This window comes from Panthera pardus, unplaced genomic scaffold (assembly GCF_024362965.1).
Source record: "Panthera pardus isolate Hobbes unplaced genomic scaffold, ASM2436296v1 HiC_scaffold_7, whole genome shotgun sequence".
NCBI classification, from domain to species: domain Eukaryota; kingdom Metazoa; phylum Chordata; class Mammalia; order Carnivora; family Felidae; genus Panthera; species Panthera pardus.
The window spans coordinates 23,635,558-23,653,475 of record NW_026527002.1 but is presented as its reverse complement, the minus strand read 5'-3'; the positions used below and the strand labels follow the sequence as shown (position 1 = coordinate 23,653,475).

The following is a 17,918-nucleotide window of genomic DNA, read 5'->3' as shown; positions in this document are numbered from 1 at the left end:
CCTATCTCAACACTGCTCTAAACTCCCAAGAGTGGCAGAAAACCCAGCTAATCCAGGTACCAATAATCAGTAGCAGGGGGCAGGCCAGTGTGCCCAGCTGCCACAGTGCCCAGCTAGTCCAAGGCCACATGACACTTGCCAGGTAATTCTAAACTGTCTGGAAACCTCAGGAGCTGGGGCTCGAGGTCCTTTGCTGTGTGGCAACCCTCAGGTCTTCCCATCTTAGCCCAGACTCTGTGCCCTGTTGCTTCAAGATGGATGAAGGACACAGTCCTCTCAAAGCCAGTGATCACTAAACATAGCATAACTCCCTGAGTCAATGCTCCAGAGATGTTAGGGGAAGGAATGGAGATTGTTCCTGGCCACCAACTGATTTGGTCTAGAGTTATCAGATTTTTGTTAAGGTCTAGATTGCAAGGCCACCCCATTAATGGCTTGTTTTATTTTGTAAGTATTCACTGTCTGCTGTGCATTTATCCTCAGGAGACAGGCTCTTACATAGTCCTTTTGAATTTTGCTTTTAAAATGATGGGAGAATATTATTTGTAATATCACAGCATTCTGAAAGAGAATCCATGCAAGAAAGATGAACTAATATTAGGATCACTGGTGTCAGGCAACATTGAATTTGTTTTATAAATTTATGGACTATAAGGTAGTCCACATGGAGGGACTGCCTGCCCTACAATGTTTCCCTGAAGATCACTCTGATTCCTGAGCCCCAACTGAAACCCACTAAATCAGAATTCACCATGGGAGACACTTGGGCATGTGTATTATTTCACAAGTAACCCCTGGTGATTGTCATGAGGGGAGTTTTGGAAATTGCCCTACATAAGTGATTCTTCATCAGGGAAATACATTAGGATCATGGGGATGCTCTCAGAATGTATGTGATGAGATTTTGCTAGGGGAGGGGGGAACCTGAACAAGCATCTTTTGAAAGTGTTCACCAAGAGATTTGAACCTGCACTTTGATGAAGTATCAGTCCTAAAGGAATATTTCATATGGATCTGAGGTGTGGAAATGAGGCATAATTTAGCCGAGGCTGTAACACAGAAGAAAAAACATGGTGGTGCCTACTACCTCCCAGAAGTAGCAAACTTTTCAGACCAGCAAACACAGCAGGAATGATACACCAGTATACAGCTGGAGGTTTCTAAATGTCCACTCTGCCACAGCCAGGCAGACAACCTATGAATTATTCAATCAGTTGGTGAGTCAGAAATCACTCATGCCATCTGGACTACCCAGTCTTTTTCCATTTGGGATGCTGTTTTTGAGGGTCATAAAATTCATTAGGTCCACTCACTACTATACACATTACTGTCATATGCCAACCAGCAGTCTATGCAATCATGTATAAAGTACTGACTTTGAAAATAACATGCTAAGATGCAAAATTGATTACAATTATCAATAGGTAGTACAATTTCAAGGTTCAAATTAAAAGCAAATCAAAATGCTCTTCAGGAAGCACTGCCACCCGCTTCCCTTTATTTTTCTCTGTATCTTTACAGGTTTTTACATACATACAAATAAAGAAAAATACAGCCATGTTACACACACTATACTGTACCTTGTTTTTTGCATTTAATACATCTTAGGGAGTTTTCCATATCATTTCATAGAGAACTTTATTCTTTTTTTCAAAAAAATGTTTATTTTTGAGAGGGAGAGAGAGAGCAAGACAGAGAGAGCGCACACACAATTAGGGGAGGGGCAGAGAAAGAGGGAGAGAAAGAATCCCAAGCAGGCTCCGTTCTCTCAGTGCAGAGCCTGACGCAGGGCTCGATCTCACAACCGACCCTCAAAGATCATGACGTGGGCAGAAATCAAGAGTCACTTAACTGACTGAGCCACCCAGGCGCCCCTAGGGAGCTCTCTTCTTAAGGGAAAGCTTAGAAAAGGGGAGTTAATGGGACAAATAGGAGCCCTGTAGTAGGTCCACAGTAGCAGTAGACTGTAGTAGGTCTTGGGGCTGTGAATGATTATCTTCTCCCTTTCCTCTAACCATTCTAAATTCCCCTCACCTACCTTAGCGGCAGGTTCCAGTGGTTTACCTGGTGGTGTGACCTAAACTTTCATTCCTAGAGGGTCTGAATCTTGGTAAACCATGCCTTTCTCATACCAGGGACGCTGAATTTGTGCATCCATAGTCATAAAGGGTCAGTGGAGTACCAGAAAGCACCCAATGGACCACCTGTGTTCCACATATCTTCCCTACTGTCCCCATTATAGAAAAGCCTCTTCCTCCTCAAAACTTGCAGTTAAACAGGACTCTCATTTTGTCCTCTTACAAAAGTACTTCCCTACTAGACACCCTGCAAAGCCCAGACTTACAGGGACAGGAAGAACAAAGACCATGAACAGGTCATTGGACATGAGGTTGAGTGAAGTACACTTGCTTCCACCTCTTAGTTCCCAGGCCTATGGGTTCTTCCTACTGAGCATAGTGCTACACAGAAACTGATTTAGTGAATATACTGCATCCTGAAGGGCACCACTCCACCTTTGCAGATCACTACCAGCAAATTGGAACTTGAGCTGTGCCTTTAGACCATTCCATCACTCTGTGAGGCTAGCTCCTCATAGACAATAGAGGTATGCAGTATCTAATATGTAAAGCAGCATGTAGTAAGACCAATGGATCCCATGGTCAGGGCTCATTTTAGGATCTCGTTCACTCTGAAGTAGGTCCCCTGGTCACTCGTGACGTGCGAAATTCCATGCCTGTGATCAGGTATTCTATAAGTTCCTGGCTAGTGGTGATACTGGTTGAGGTTCTGTGAGCAGAATAGGTAAACCGATACCCAGAAGAGAGTCTCTCCCTAGAGAGGATAAACCACTGGCTCTTCCAGGCTGGAAGGGGCTCAATATATAGTCAACTCGGCACCAAGCAAATTATTGGTATTCTCAAGAACTAGTCTCTGTTGCTGACAGGTTGGACATTCAGAGGCAGAAGTAGCTAAATTAGCCTTGATAAGCCTGAGTCCTTCTTGGCGGGCCCATGTATAACCTCCATCTCTGCCACTGAGGCCACTAAATTCATATGTCCCTTATTCCAGATCTGGGGTGGTTGATAAGGAAGAGGGCTGACATCAACTGGCTGAGTACTTTTGTCTGCTTGGGTTTTCAGTGCTTCTCCCATGGAAGGCATTGGCATGCAACACAAAACTCTTTACATTTCCTGTCCATTCCCATGTGTTCATTCCCACGTCTCTACCCTAAACTTCCATGTCTCCAATCTTCTAGTCTCTTTCCTTCCAGGCCTCTGACTAGATGCCCAGGCTGTTACCCATTACCCAGAAGTCTACATGCATTCCTACCTCAGACCACTTTTCCTTCCACACAAAATAGATGACCAGGTTTACCACTCACAACTCTGCCCCTCTGAAAGATTCTCCCTCTCTAGAGACTTTCAAGACCACTCCTGAGTGCAGCCTCTATTCATTTTCAGCTTCACCCGCATACTGAGACTTTCCATCTATAAACCCAAGTGCAGGCTTTTCTTCCTTTTTCAGCTAGTTGTATAGAACCCCAATCTTCCCACAGGTGAGAGTTAGGGAAGGGGTCCTAGTGCAACACTACAGATATGGGGGTCTGGGCAACCTGTTCTGGTAACTTACTCATGCCCCCTGCTTCCACTCAGCTTGACTCTGTACATACTGTATCCAACTTACAGTATACTACTTTGACCCCTTCTGATTTTTGTTTTGGCAGGCTCCACAAGACCCAGTTTATAATGGGAAATTCTAGATGACTGGTCCCTTGGTGTCCTATGATCAAGCATTCCTTTTCTACCAAGGTCAAGCAACTTACCAGGAACTGTTTCTCAAAAGATAAACAATTCTAGGGGCTCTTAGGTGGCTCATCAGTTAAGTGTCCAGCTATTGATTTCGGGTCAGGTGATCTCAAGGTTCATGAGATCAAGCCCCATGTTGGGCTCTGTGCTGACGGCATGGAGCCCGCTTATGATTTTCTCTCTCCCTCTGCCCCTCCCCCCCCAAATAAATAAACTTTTTTTTTTTTTTAAAGAAAGATAGACAATTCTCTTTTGCAGATGATATAGCCTTGCCTCAGATCCCCCACGGACCTGCATTTTGATTCTTCCACTGGGGCTTGCCATGATCTCCCTACTGTATCTTTTCTCACCACTGACACCAAACACCAACACGAAAGGATCTGCCTGATCGTATGGCCCAAGAGGCAGGGGTGCCTGCATTACAGCTTGGGCCTTCTGCAAAACTCTTCCCTGCTCTGAGCCCTCTCCAAATGGTAGCTTTCCTCCGTGTCACTCAGCACATAGGCTGCAGCAGTTTGCAAGTGTGATCTGTGTTGCTTCCAGGGCCCAAGAGGGCTACCTTTCTGGATAAGAAGGCATAAGATACAGCAGTTTGCCTTTTGTTTTGGAGGGGGCATCCTGGGAAGAATGTGGCCTTGATGTGACCACCACAGCATATCCGAAGTTGCACCAGCTAGAGGCTGTCTGATAAGTACCCTCCTCACTTCAGGGTCTCTCTAAGGGAGATCTGAGTGCTGCTCTCCATGGCCACCCCATAGAGTGTTTCTACTTCTCAGTAAGCTTTACCAAGTGCTTGCCATGGGAAAGTAATAAGTAAAACGCCAGCGATGACAAAAATGCTAGGACATGTTTAAGGAAAGGAAGAGGAATTTAAGCTTTATCTGGAACACAGTCAGCACCTGAAGAATCCAACAAGGCTTCGAAGTGTGAATGTTGAGGTGAGCTGTGGATCAGGACAGCAACAGTTGGCAAGGATAAAACATTCTTCTGTGTCATTCAGTTAGAAGACAGCCTTTTCTATTATTGGCTATTATTTCAAATTCCATTCCAGAGCTCTTCATGCCCCAATTGTAACTTGCCTTTCTTTTTACTTCCTAATGATTGATTTTTTTTTTTCTCTCCTTCAGCTATCAGGCATCTACCAGCTACTTACCTTTAGTTGTGCCTTCAGCAAATTGTGTGCCTCCGTTCTTTATTCAATTCATTATAAAAGGGTTATCTCATCAATTTTCAAAACTTTTAACATCTTAATACCAACACTCCCATGAACACCGGGTGTTGTACGAAGTGTTGAATCACTATATTGTACACTGGACACTAACACTACACTGTGTATTAACTAACTATATTTTAAGTAAAAATCGAAAAAACGCCAGCACTTCCAAATATGTTTTTATATTCCTTTGCCACCCCCAATGTGTGCTATTTCCAATATCCAGTTGCCTCAACATCTTCCTATTTTCAGAATAAAGCACTGTGACTTTCCAGGTAGCACAAGAGAAATGAACTTATCACCTTATGTCTGCAGATTCCAGGAGGCCTCCTCTTGCTCACCATCGCAGGCGTGGGTTCCCTTCACTCCCTCCCTCTGTAGGGCAGCTCTTCACGCAAGAAGGTCATCCTGTATAGATGTCTGCAAGAGAGCCCCTTCTATTTTACCCACAGAGTGAAACAATATGCATGTGATTCCTACAAACAGCTTCAGGTACTGTAGCCCACAAAAATCACTCTGTCCTCTGAGCTCCTAGGACACTTGGCATCTATTTGCTGCTTGTAGTTGTCTCCCTTGTCCCTTTATTACTTTTCTTTTTAGATCTTCTGCCTCTAAAGAGATGTTTTATACCCTTAGGAGCAAGGGCTGAGCCTTCTACTTCTCTGCGTCTCCAAACCTAACCCACTACTCATATATACATGTACATATCTGCACACATATGCACATAAACACAGACACACGTACATTTTATGTTTGGCTTCATTCAGGTACTGGGTCTTTGGTACAGACCTGCAGCCACACGGTGTCTTCAAGCTTACTGCCTGTTTTAAGTCTCCCTTTAGTCTGTTTTCATCTTTGTCACTGTGAGGACTTTCCTGAAACCTTTTGTAAGCCTTATCATTGGACATGTACACTAAGTCCACGTGGATCTCTGCCCATTAGGAAGAGCAGGCAGAGAGCCACAAGGGACAAGCCATGGGAAGAAACCAAAGCACTGCCCTTAAGACTTAAATAAGGCTCAGCTGGTGTTTTTATACCTGAATTAGACTATTTCTAAATTAGACTCTTAGCCCCTAGGGCAGGATTGCCTAGTTGGATAAGATAACCCAACAAGTATCCAGCAATTATACAAAATTCTGCTACCAAGAAGCTAATGCTTAGAACACAAAAGACAGCCTAAAATTAAGGAGACTAGAAAGGGATAAGAAGAACATACAGGGGATGAGACAGCCGCAGTGGTGGGAGAGGTACAGAGTGAGCAGAGGCGAGAGATGCGGGTTTTTCAGAAGCTGAGGGAGAGAACTGCTCACAAGTATCAAATTCACAGCTGCCACTAGTGGGATAGAAATTGAAGACCTGCCATTATATCTGTCAGCTAGGAGGTCCCTAATGGTGAGATTAGCTTCATTAGACTCATGAGGACAGAACCCAAATCCAGAGGCCTGCGAATGAGAGCTGGGATACGTGAATGTATATATGAACATATATGATACTTGAATATGTATGTTTTATGAATGTAATAGACTTTCAAGAAGGTCAGCAGTTTCGAGAAGAACAAACATAGAGCACTTGAGGTGAACCAGGAAATTCGGACTGTTTTTACATGGAGGACACATGAGCATGTTTGTTGGACAGAAGAAAAGAAATTACAGCATATTCAAATGAGAGGAGGAATTGACCCAGAACAAGGAAAAGAAAAGGGATATCTTTTCCTCTGGGACAGAGTAGATGGGAAAAGGAAGAAAATGAGAACCAATGTTAAGTTTCAAAGAGAGGAAAAAGAGGGAAGATGTTCCCAAGTTAGCCCTTCTCCTCTGTGAGGGAAAAGAAAGGCCCCTGTTCAATGGGAAGCAGCTGGGGCTGAGAGGGGAGCAGGTGACAGGCATCTGAAAGTTTCCTGGGAAGAGATCTGCTGTGTGTGTGGAAAGACTGACATTTGCCATGGCAATGGCATTCGGTACATGATGTGATTGTCTCCAGAAGGGGCTTCCTAAGAGCAGGGGATGAGATTGGGGATTGGGCAGGCACCAGGAGATCACTGTGTAAAGCACAGTGTGGTAGAAATCATTCACCAGGGCCTTCAGGCAGGGTAGGGAAGGGCTAGGAGGACACGTAGTGCATGAAAGGAGTAACGACTGGTTAGTCAAGGGCTTGTTCAGTGTGTGGAAAAGACCAGACAGTGTTGTCAAAGAGTAGGATTGTAAACTTCCAGCTTTCAAGCTGGCCTACATCACAGTCAAAGTAAGGTCCAGACTGTGTCTGATGATACATTAGGATAAAGGTCATGATGCTGAGAAAGACAATGGACTGTGAGGCAGGACAAAGCTGCTCAGGACAATGACAGGGAACAGTGTGTGGGGTGAAGAGGGCATGAGCCACCAGTCCTGGATGAACATGGGGCAGTGACTTAGAGAAGATGGAGCCAAGTTAAGAATTATTTACTTATTGACTAATTTATTTCTAGTTTTTGACCTGCATTACCCAACTGTCTACTGAACATCTCCCCTGGGATATATTTCTGAATCTTTTTCTCCTTAACAAACCTATCTTCCCACCTCTGTAATTTACTCTTCTTCCTCCATTTCTCTATTATTTCTTTAAATGTTTGTTTATTTTTGAGGGAGAGAGCACAAGCAGGGGAGTGGCAGAGAGCAAGGGAGACATAGAATCTGAAGCAGGCTCCAGGATCTGAGGTGTCAGCACAGAACCCGATGTCGAGGGGGCTCTCATGAACTGCAAGATCACAACCTGAGCCAAAGTCAGCCACTTAACCCACTGAGCCACCCAGGTGCCCCTTTCCTCCATTTCTTTGATTTTATACAGTAGTATCACCATTCATCTGTCCAGCTAGTCTAAAATATAAGAAATAAATGTCACCTTCACCAGCCCTTCCTGCTCTCCACCCAGCCACTTACTTCCCTCATTTGAAAGCTCTAATCCTTGCTCCAGTGAAGGATGGTAATAAAGAGAACCATGTCTGAGGTGCCTGGGTGGCTCAGCCAGTTGAGCATTTGGCTCAGGACATAATCTTATGGTTCTGAGATCAAGCCCCACGTCAGGTTCCATGCTGAGTGTAGAGCCTGTTTGGGATATTCTCTCTCTCTCTCTCTCTCTCTCTCTCTCTCTCTCTCCATTCCCTGCCCCTCTCCCCAGCGTGCTCATACTCTCTCTCAAATTAGAGAGAGAGAGAGAGAACGAACTACCTCTAGAGTCAGACAGACCTGGTTTGAATCCCAGCTGGACCATTTCTACCCAGAATGATCTCGGGCACATAAATGTCTTAAACTTTATTTTCTTCTTCTGTAAAAAAAAAATTATACCACTAATATTAATCACATGGGTATTATGTTATTATGAGATTTAAATGAATTAATGCATGTAAAGAACTTAGCACTGCATCTGGCACTTAGTATTTGCCTTCAAAGTTTTGAAGACCATTAATTTTGTAATTTTCTTCCCCTTTTGATATCAAGTTGTCTGCAGAGCTTATAACCATATTTCTTAACTTTTGTATCTATTCCACACCACATTAAATTTTTATGAATGCTGTATTACAAATGCGATAATGATACTCAGTTTGATTTATTTACCTAATGCAGTAATTTTAATTGCATGTGATTTTTTACACACGTTGAAGCAGCAAACACACTTTAGACCATACACACTTACAGATTAGACTTTGTCATTTGTAAATATTTACCAAGAATTTCAACAATTCCAATATGTAAATAAAATGGGGTCCCCAATACATTTTTAAGCACATCTTCATCATAAAGTATTAAATTCTAAACAAAACATCCTCACCAACAGGTTGTCACTAGACATTCACACTCAAAATGGCTTACGTTTTGTTACAAATTTTTTTAGAATAGAAGCCTATAATAGTTGAATCTTGAGCATGGAGAAAAAGAAACTGCTAGAGTGGTTGTTGGCCCCTGGGCTTTGATGGCCTCCCCCATCCCACCTGTCAAACCAACATTCACATTCTCTTCTTACTAATCCCTTCTTAAAGCTAAATTCAACTCCCCCTTATCCAGGGCAAAGGTTCAGAGTGAGAGGGAAAATAAGGACATTACTAACCCCGACTAGTGAACTACAACATTATTCCACTTCTTACTATATGCAATGCCCTCACTGTCAGCACCTCCTCCTTCTCCTACTTCTCTTTCCCAGTCTTCTCCAACCATTGAACCTGAACACTTACATTAACAAACACATCAGTGTGACTGGGGAAACATTCCATTGTGATGGCAGCAGGTTAAGTGGAAGCATGGCTTAAATGGTTACTGTGCCAAAGTTGTTCTTTTGAATTTTGAACCAAAAATTCGATACTAATTTCCTCCCATGAAGAGAGCCAATGGCAGACTCAGGTTAGGATTATAATTACTTGAAATGGAATACCACATATCTGGTGGTGGATTATCTCTTTTAATGAAGATTCCTTCCAAAGAAGACATCTATTACGGACAGCAAGAGATAAAGAGACAAATGGCCTTGTCTCTTATCTTCCCCTAATCTCCATATTCTATCCAGATATGTGTGCATCATCATCCTCTGTCCACCCACCACAGATGGAGTAGACATCCGTCACAGAAGCCAGAAACTTGCTCAGTGAGAATTTATTTCAGAAAAATCCATCATTTGCATGAGAGCTCATTAGGAAAAGTTTTTTTAAAAAAGTGTTTCTGGGGTGCCTGAGTGGCTCAGTTGGTCAAGCGTCCGACTTTGGCTCAGGTCATGATCTCACGGTTCCTGGGTTCAAGCCCCACATTGGGCTCTGTGCTGACAGCTTGGAGACTGGAGCCTGCTTCAGATTCTGTGTCTCCCTCTCTCCTCCTTTCCTACTGTGCACGCGCACGCTTGCTCTCTCTCCCTCTCAAAAATAAACATTAAAAAAAAATTTTTTTAAAGTGTTTCCACCATGCTTGCAAACAAAAACTTAGCCGTGAGATGTTCCTATATGGATTCTAACACAAACGGGTGTAGATTTTTTAAACAATAAAAAGGCAAAAGGACAAAAGTTACTTCATGAGAAAAAACAGTTTAAAAAGAAAAAGATGTTGACTTGAGTAACTACACTGTTTTTCACATCAAATAGAACCCCACAATAGATGGCAATGTGCGTCTCTATGCTAGATCCTGATCGTGGTGTACCCCATAACAGAGAAATGGAATTATGGCTCAGCTGCAAAGTCCTGGGCCCTTGTTTTCCCAGTGGCCTAAATCAATCCCTAGTCCAGGACAAGATGCTGAGCAAGACGCGTAATTATTCCAGGCCACTAGGGTAAGCACTATTCCGGGCGACTCTGCAGGCGGTGCCGTGGATGAGGGTTTCTAATTCTCTTTGGTGATTTCGTTCTGTGTAAACTGAGATTTTTTCTTTCAGTATTTCAGCCAGATAAGCAGGAAAGGCCAGCTCCAATCCTGAGATAGAGCCAATCAAGGTCAATTTCGGTTCCTTTCCTGTGTAGTTTAATCTATTTTTCTCCTGCTCCCTTACCCTGACACCCTGACATCAGATCATTTTTATGATTATCAAATACCTACTGAGAGAAACTTTGGCAGCCTCTGGTGCTCCCCCAGTCATCCAAAAGCCTCTCAGCCTAGGAATATCATGAATACTCTGCAAAGCAGTATCCTTGAGAGGCCAACCTAAGACTCCCGGCGCTGAACCACAGAAAGGTGTCTCCCATAAACATTTTGAGGGTGAGGTTGAGACCAATGCCTGCTTTCACCAGAGACAATACTAACTTATTCAACTTGCCTTTTACCAAATCTCTAATTCTTGGTTTTGCACTATACCACAACATACTCCGTTATTATCTAACATAGAGAAGGGCAAACAAATCTTGTCATTCCCATTAGGCAGATAGTGACACAGAGGTTTGCAAGTTCAAAAGAGTTGCCTAAAGTGAATTCAACAAAGCAGTGTTGTAGCTGGAAAGTAGATCAGCTGACACCTGTCCCCAGTTTTTTAGGTCACAGGCTTTTTGTAAGTTTAGATTAAGCACTGTCTTACTTACCATATTCCTCCTTGAGATCTTCTATTTACTTTGGTAAACTGTGGATACCGGTGGAGAGGTACCAGGTGTACATTCCAGATACACAATATTCAAAGACTGCTCTGTCTGCCTGTTGGGTACATAGCTCCTGACTGAAGAATTTCTAAGGTTGTCAGAAGAACAAATGAGGCATTAGGGGCTCTGATGTGAAAGGAAATAGCTTATACCCCTGGAAAGACAGATGAAAAACATCCTCTTCGTTATTAGAAATAAAAAGCTAATCTATTTAGTCTGCGCCTTTTCAAATTTCATTGCTCCCCCCGCCCAGTATCTTCATTAAATAAATGCAAACACATGTGCTTAGAAATGGGTAGGTGTAAAAGAACATTCTGCACAATTATATCTAGGCTGCCGGAGATTTATATCACATGCATACATCTATCTAGGAGCTGTTAATTCACGATGACAGCTGAGCATGACAAATGCAACAGTACACAAGTTGGAATGCCGAAAAAATGCAACTACAAACCCCATGCAGACAAACACGCATACAGGAGTTTTCCCTCAACGCACACGTGGTCGCACTTACAGGAGCTTAACCACTTTGATAAACCCCAAACACAAACACAGGAGGCTCCGCCGCCCGCGAGCTGCCCCCACACATGCAGCCGCGCCTTCGTCTACCGGCAGGGATTCTCGCGCGTCCCTGGGTACACTCGCCCCCCACCCGCATCCCACTGCGCGAACACACGCGCGCCAACCGCTCCCCGCGCTCGCCCGCCCGCCGGGGAAGCGTTGGCTCCCGGGGCTGGGGGCAGGGCCGGGTGGGGCCGGAGCGCCGCGGGGCCGGGCCTCGGCGCCCGGGGAGGGGACGAGGGGCGGGCGCGGGGCGGCGCCCGGCTCACGTGGGCGGGCGGGAGCAGCTGAAGGTCCGCTCCGGAGCCTGGGCTGTCCTCTCGCGCGCGGCGCTGGCCGGGGCGGCGGCGGGGAAGGAGGAGGAGGAGGAGGAAGGCGGCGGTGGCGGCGGCGGCGAAAGAAGAGGGGAGGACGGGGGCGGCGTCGGACTGGAGCCGAGCGGCGGCGCGAGCTGCCCGGGGCGCTGTCGTGAGCTCGCCCGCCGGGCCCCCATCACCGAGCTACACCCTGCCGTGCCCAGCTCTGCCCGCGTCCGTGCCCCCGCGGGGAGCGCGCCGGGGCTGCCCCCCGAATGACGGGCGGAAGGTTCGACTTCGACGATGGCGGCACCTACTGCGGCGGCTGGGAGGAGGGCAAGGCGCACGGGCATGGCATCTGCACGGGGCCCAAGGGCCAGGGCGAGTACTCGGGCTCCTGGTCGCACGGCTTCGAGGTGGCTGGAGGCTACACCTGGCCCAGCGGCAACACCTACCAGGGCTACTGGGCGCAGGGCAAGCGGCACGGGCTGGGGGTGGAGACGAAGGGCAAGTGGATGTACCGGGGGGAGTGGTCACATGGTTTCAAGGGGCGCTACGGGGTCCGGCAGAGCCTGTGCACCCCCGCTCGCTACGAGGGTACCTGGAGTAACGGGCTGCAGGACGGGTACGGCGTGGAGACCTACGGGGACGGAGGTGAGCAGCGTCGCAGGCGGCTCGGCTGCTCCGTGAGCTGGTGCGGTGGGCTTTGCCCAGGCTGCGGGGAAGCGGGGAGGACGAGAGGCGCACGTGTCCGGAAACCCGCCAAAACACCTGGGAAAGCCTCCCACCCACCTCCCGCGCCAGCGTGGAGACGCGACTAGTGCGCGGGGGTTTGATCTGCCCTGGTTCTTGGAACGGGCTGTGTGTCCACACCCGGGGGAGCGAGGCGTGAATATACCTGGCCGGCGCCAGCGCTGCACTGCCACCAGGAGGGAGCGCCGCCCGGGTGGGTTGGGCTGGAGAGAGGACGCTGTCACTTGAGCCCGTCACATTACGTTCCTGATCCCTCCCTCTCCCGGCCGGGTTTGAAAACGCCACTCCCGTGGAGTTAGAGCGAACGCCCTGGGCTTGTGAGCCTGGCGGTCGGTGCTGACCGCTCCCCGGATTGGTTTCACGTGGAGTCGTATTTCGCTTCTGGTCCTCTCGTAGCCTAAAGATAGAAAACAGAACCCCATAACTAGGATGTAGGGGAATTGTGCCTTATTTGGAGTGCATTTGGAAATATCCTAGCTATGGAAGTGGAGAGGCCACCTGATGCAGGTGGGGCTCAGAGGGTGTGGGTTTTTCTTCCTAGTTTTCATTCGTTCCTTAAAGTGGCTTTCAATCAAAAGAATGGTTGGTAGTCATTGTTGACCTGGAGAGCTTTGGGCAAATTACTAGGAAAATGTCTCAGAAAGGAACGAGGAAGCCTCCGTTTTAAGAAATATATTAGAAAGCTCTGGTCCTGCAGTTGCTAAGTTAGCCACTTTACTCCAGAGAGTGGCAATATGGAATCACCAAATTGCACTAAGGTGTATGACCTCAACATGCTGGCTATGCACAAAATCACCTTATTTTAATATTTAACAGTATTTGCAAAATGAATTGTGTAGAGGCAGAGTCCTTTTTTTTTTTTTAATTACAAAAAGTATACATTACTGAAACAGGTGCAAAACCTGATGAATTTCCTTGTGCAATAAGTGGAGAAGGATGAATGGGTTATACTTTGGCAAAATACATTTTCTGGTGGTAATAAACATAATCATAGTTAATTGAAAAGGGTTATAGGAGGCAGTGTCAGCTTCGTAATTATGCAGCTCAGAGCTGAAGGGTATGAAAAGGATCCAATTAAAAGTTTCTCCAGCCCACTGCAACCTCAGTTAGGCCACTACTTATATAAAAGCTTATACAATTTGTACACTTCAGTTACTCAGAACACTTGGGCTGTATTTCAGATGCAAAACAGTACAATGGTAGAATTCGATAAAACGGACATCTTTCCATCCCACAGTATAAATAAAGGATATGGTTCTCATGGATTAAGAGGCGGGCGGGGGTGGGGGGGGGAACTGTTTCCATAATACTTTTATAAGGGTTGCATTGGTCTTGAGCTCCACAGTAGTTAATTCGGGCCCTTAAATGTTCTGAATGGGCATATAGTGCCTTGGTTGACAGCCCTATAAATATGCTAGCTTGTGATTGGATTTTATTGGAGGCCCCAGATCTGTAATATAACTAAATTCCATGCTCAAAAGTAGAATGCAAAATTTAGTTTTTAAATGTGTGTGTTATTTTACAACCTTTTAAGAAGGACAAGGATAGTTCTCTTCAGTTTGGGAAGGTTAAAAATAGTCTTGTAAAAGTTACTACTCATTAAACAAAATCTCTTAGTTTAGAATATTCATTACACTTAGCAATAAAATACATGTATATATATAATATGTAGCAATAAAATACATGTGTATATATATAATATGTAGCAGTAAAATACATGTATATATATATATGTATGTGTGTGTGTACATATATATATATATATATATATATATATATATATATATAATATGCAGCATAGCAAAGGTCCTCTATGTGTTTTAGAAGCTCAGTTAAGTGACTGGGATGACTTTATGGATAATCTGCCTTCTGTTTTAAAACTAACTTAAAAATTTTTTAAACCCTTAAAATTTGGCATCACCATAGGACTGTGGTTTTCCTTTTCTATTAAAAGAAATCAAATATGCTACCAATTAGGAAGGGAAAAAAACCCTTAAAAATCACTTTCAGGGTCTCCTCTGTGCAAGTTGATTTTCTGCTTTCTTTCATATGTCACTCCATTTAATTAGAAGGTCCTTAATCATGAAGTGGTGCTCTAAGTAGAGGTATATTGCAATAACTTATTTTATACAAAAGTTTTGGCCAAAATAGGAAATATCACCTTCCCTATTCTTACTTAAGAATTAGCTTATTTTTGTCTCTGCACCACCACATGCCCATCCCTGTGCACCTTCTGTCAAACTTAGGGAAAATCTGATTCCATGTATTTTGTGATGACATTAAACTAGAAGTTTCATGTGGGAAGTACCACTTATTTTATCAGTAATTTGTGTGAAGTGTTGCTGGCATAGAACTTGCCTGAAAATTAATTAAAAATAAATTAGTACCATAGTAATGAAATCACATCTAGGTGCCCAGAATTTTTTGCATAACTTCTAATCTGCACCTCATTTTTTTCCACCAGTCATAAAACTATTGAAAATATCTAGGAAGATGCATTGCTTTATCAACTGTATATGCTTGCATATGCCCATTCATAGCACGTAGATGTAAGTTTGGCATAGCACAGTATACCTTTTACTGGACCTGGATGCCTTCCACTACAAGGCTGTAGTTAAAATGGCTATATCTAGAAAACCAGCTCCCAGATGAAAAATCATAGAACGTAATTTAAAAACCATCAAAATACTTTTTACACTTGTGAAATACGCATCTTTATTTGAGGAATGGAGAGGAACTAATTAGAACTTTATTTGGACAGCGGGGAGAAGTTGGTACCCACCTGCTTCATAAAAATAAAAGCCCTTTTTTCCTAAGTTCACTGACTAACCCTATTTTAAATTTCAGATGAACTACTAACAGTTTGACTGTAAATTGGTTTTTAGCAATTCTATGGAGGAAGTCTTCCATATACTGTGATTTAACAAAATAGGATGGGAATGTGGCCAATGCTGTTGCCCACCCCCCACTTCCCTGTTTGACAGTTAAGCATAGAGATAAACTTTCTAATTACTGCTGTTGCCTCAAACTGCTTGGATTTTCAAGCAGTACTTATTTGGAAATTCTGAATGCTTGTCTTTTGGAGATACCAGTTCAAGGAAGCTACTTATTAATTCTCCCTCACTGTTAAACATTTACTAAGATGATATGGTTGCATTTTAAAAGTATAAAACTTAATTGATCTCAGATAGCACCTTTGGAAACTATTTTTGCAAAATTAACTTGTCATGATGTAGAAAGGTAGGAGTTGATTATAGGATCCCTTGTTTATCTAAACAAAATATTTTTTAAAAAGGTTGTTTTAGTACTTGTAAGTCAAGTTGTAGAACTTTTATCCTAGAACTTGTATTTTATCTATATAGACAAAGGAAAAGTCAAAGCTCAAATTTCCTAATAATTTAATTCCCTTCCCTGTTAAGGTGGTGTATTTGGAAATGGCTAATATTCAGTAGAAACCTTCTTAACCTGAATTGTCTAAATGACTATCTTATCCTTTTGGATTTACTCCTTTTGAGAAAGCTATGGCCCACCTACCTTCTTAGAAGTTCATAAAGGTCAGGTTCAAACTTTTACATTTGCCTAGAATAGGACATTCATAGTACCAGGCATCCTAGAATTTCATTGTTGCCCTGCTGTTAGGTCTGTTTATAGGACATAAATATATCAGGATAAACAAAAAGAGAAGGTAGTCTTGAAATGAGTCAAAACTTTTGATTTTGGATCCATTACAGTTTTAACTTCTAAATGCAATGAAATAATCAGCACGTATTAACACAATGGTACAAAACCACTAGCATCATTGCTCAGTATTTAAAAAGTAAATGTATGCCACACAGTGGAAATCTGTGTGTAGCAATATAAAATGAAAGGCAACTGCAAGGTGGATCTATATAATCAGAAACTGAGAGAGGTCAAGACATTTGATTACATCAAATACTTATATCGCTGTAATTTATCTTCTATGATATTGTGAGTTACTATGAATCATACAGAAGTACTTACATCTTAAAATTTCTAGATAACTTCTGGGGGATACTGTAATTTAAAATGTGCCTTTAAGTAAAGGAAATGGCCTTGATTTTGAAAAGAAAATTCTAAACTCCTAAATTTAATTTTTTCCCTATGTTCCCTAATATTTTTTAAAGTTATATTTATTTTGAGAGAGAGAGAGAGAGCAGGTAAGGGGCAGAGAGAAAGAATCCCAAGCAGGCTCCATACCACCAGGGCAGAGCCCAACGCGGGGCTCAAACTCCCAAACCATAAGGTCATGACCTGAGCTAAAAATCAAGAGTCCTGCAGCTGACTGAGCCACCCATAAGTTCCCTAATTTTAGTATTCAGTTTTTCATGTGATTATTTTAAAAGCAGCACTATGTTATTTTGCTAACTTGTTTAACAGAAAAGTCTGAGCACAAATGCTTTAGATTAGAGATTATCCTATTCCTAAAAAGGCATAATATTCATTGAAGTCATCTGGTGTCAACAGAGTTTTGAGGGACACTGTCAAACACCCCTTTGCTCTGAAATGAATTCCAGACTGTTAAAGAATGGAAGTTTTACTTTGGCCTTAGTCCAGTTTTTCTAGGGGTAAATAGCATATTCTTTTGAGCCATCATAGCTGTTTACTATAAAGTCATCTACACCTGCAGACCACAAGACACATAAGCCGTGAGACTGGAAACTTTGTCCTCGCTTAGGAGGGAACTCCTGCTCTCTGAGTGCTTCTAGTCCATGATGTGGCTCATGTAGTGGCAGTGACTAGGGAAATCCATGAAGAGAATGACGGGGAGAAAGCAGAAATCTGGCAAGGAATACAGGGCAAATCTTTGACCATTTCACCTGGAAGTACAAAATGTTAAATTGCCCATTTTTTTCATGTCCCACAATATTCAGGATCTGTATCATATTTGTCAAATCACTCTTCGCTTCAAAAATTTCTCCCAAATCTAAATAATCCTCAATATTAAAGTTTTCCCTGCCCTAAAAAAAGATGGTGAACATGGAAGACAGAAAATGTAAAGTAAAATAATGTGTTTGATGACCCATGTCCTGATCATTAACAATTTTAAGTCTTTTAGCTTGTTGGAATGTTATTGTGACAGACCTAGAGCTTTTAGAGCTTTTCAGCTGAATGAGTAAAATTAAAATTCAGGAAGAGAACTCATTTCATCTTCTGTGACACTGCCTTCCGATGAGGGATTTTGATCAGGGGA

General features: G+C 43.4%; 2 protein-coding genes across 7 annotated transcripts in view; one reads left to right on the top strand and one right to left on the bottom strand.

Moving 5' to 3' along the window:
• GDAP1 (ganglioside induced differentiation associated protein 1) overlaps positions 1-11,848 on the bottom strand; it is a 45,719-nt gene extending 33,871 nt beyond the window's left edge. Inside the window, exons 1-3 of one of the 3 annotated variants that reach the window (XM_019453308.2) lie at positions 11,611-11,848; positions 11,043-11,250; positions 5,322-5,439 (exon numbers count right to left, since the gene is read on the bottom strand). In XM_019453308.2, the coding sequence (XP_019308853.1) occupies positions 5,322-5,363 (42 nt within the window). In that variant the 5' untranslated portion in view covers positions 5,364-5,439; positions 11,043-11,250; positions 11,611-11,848. Of the gene's footprint in view, positions 1-5,321; positions 5,440-11,042; positions 11,251-11,610 lie in introns of those variants that run through there. The other 2 variants (XM_019453307.2, XM_053896629.1) reach the window with 2 other exon arrangements.
• Positions 11,849-12,042: 194 nt separating this feature from the next.
• Positions 12,043-17,918, top strand: part of JPH1 (junctophilin 1) — an 83,342-nt gene continuing 77,466 nt past the window's right edge. For all 4 annotated transcript variants that reach the window (XM_019453305.2, XM_019453303.2, XM_019453304.2 and 1 more), the window contains exon 1: positions 12,043-12,607. In XM_019453305.2, coding sequence (XP_019308850.2) covers positions 12,229-12,607 — 379 coding nt within the window. In that variant the 5' untranslated portion in view covers positions 12,043-12,228. The remainder of the gene's footprint in view (positions 12,608-17,918) is intronic.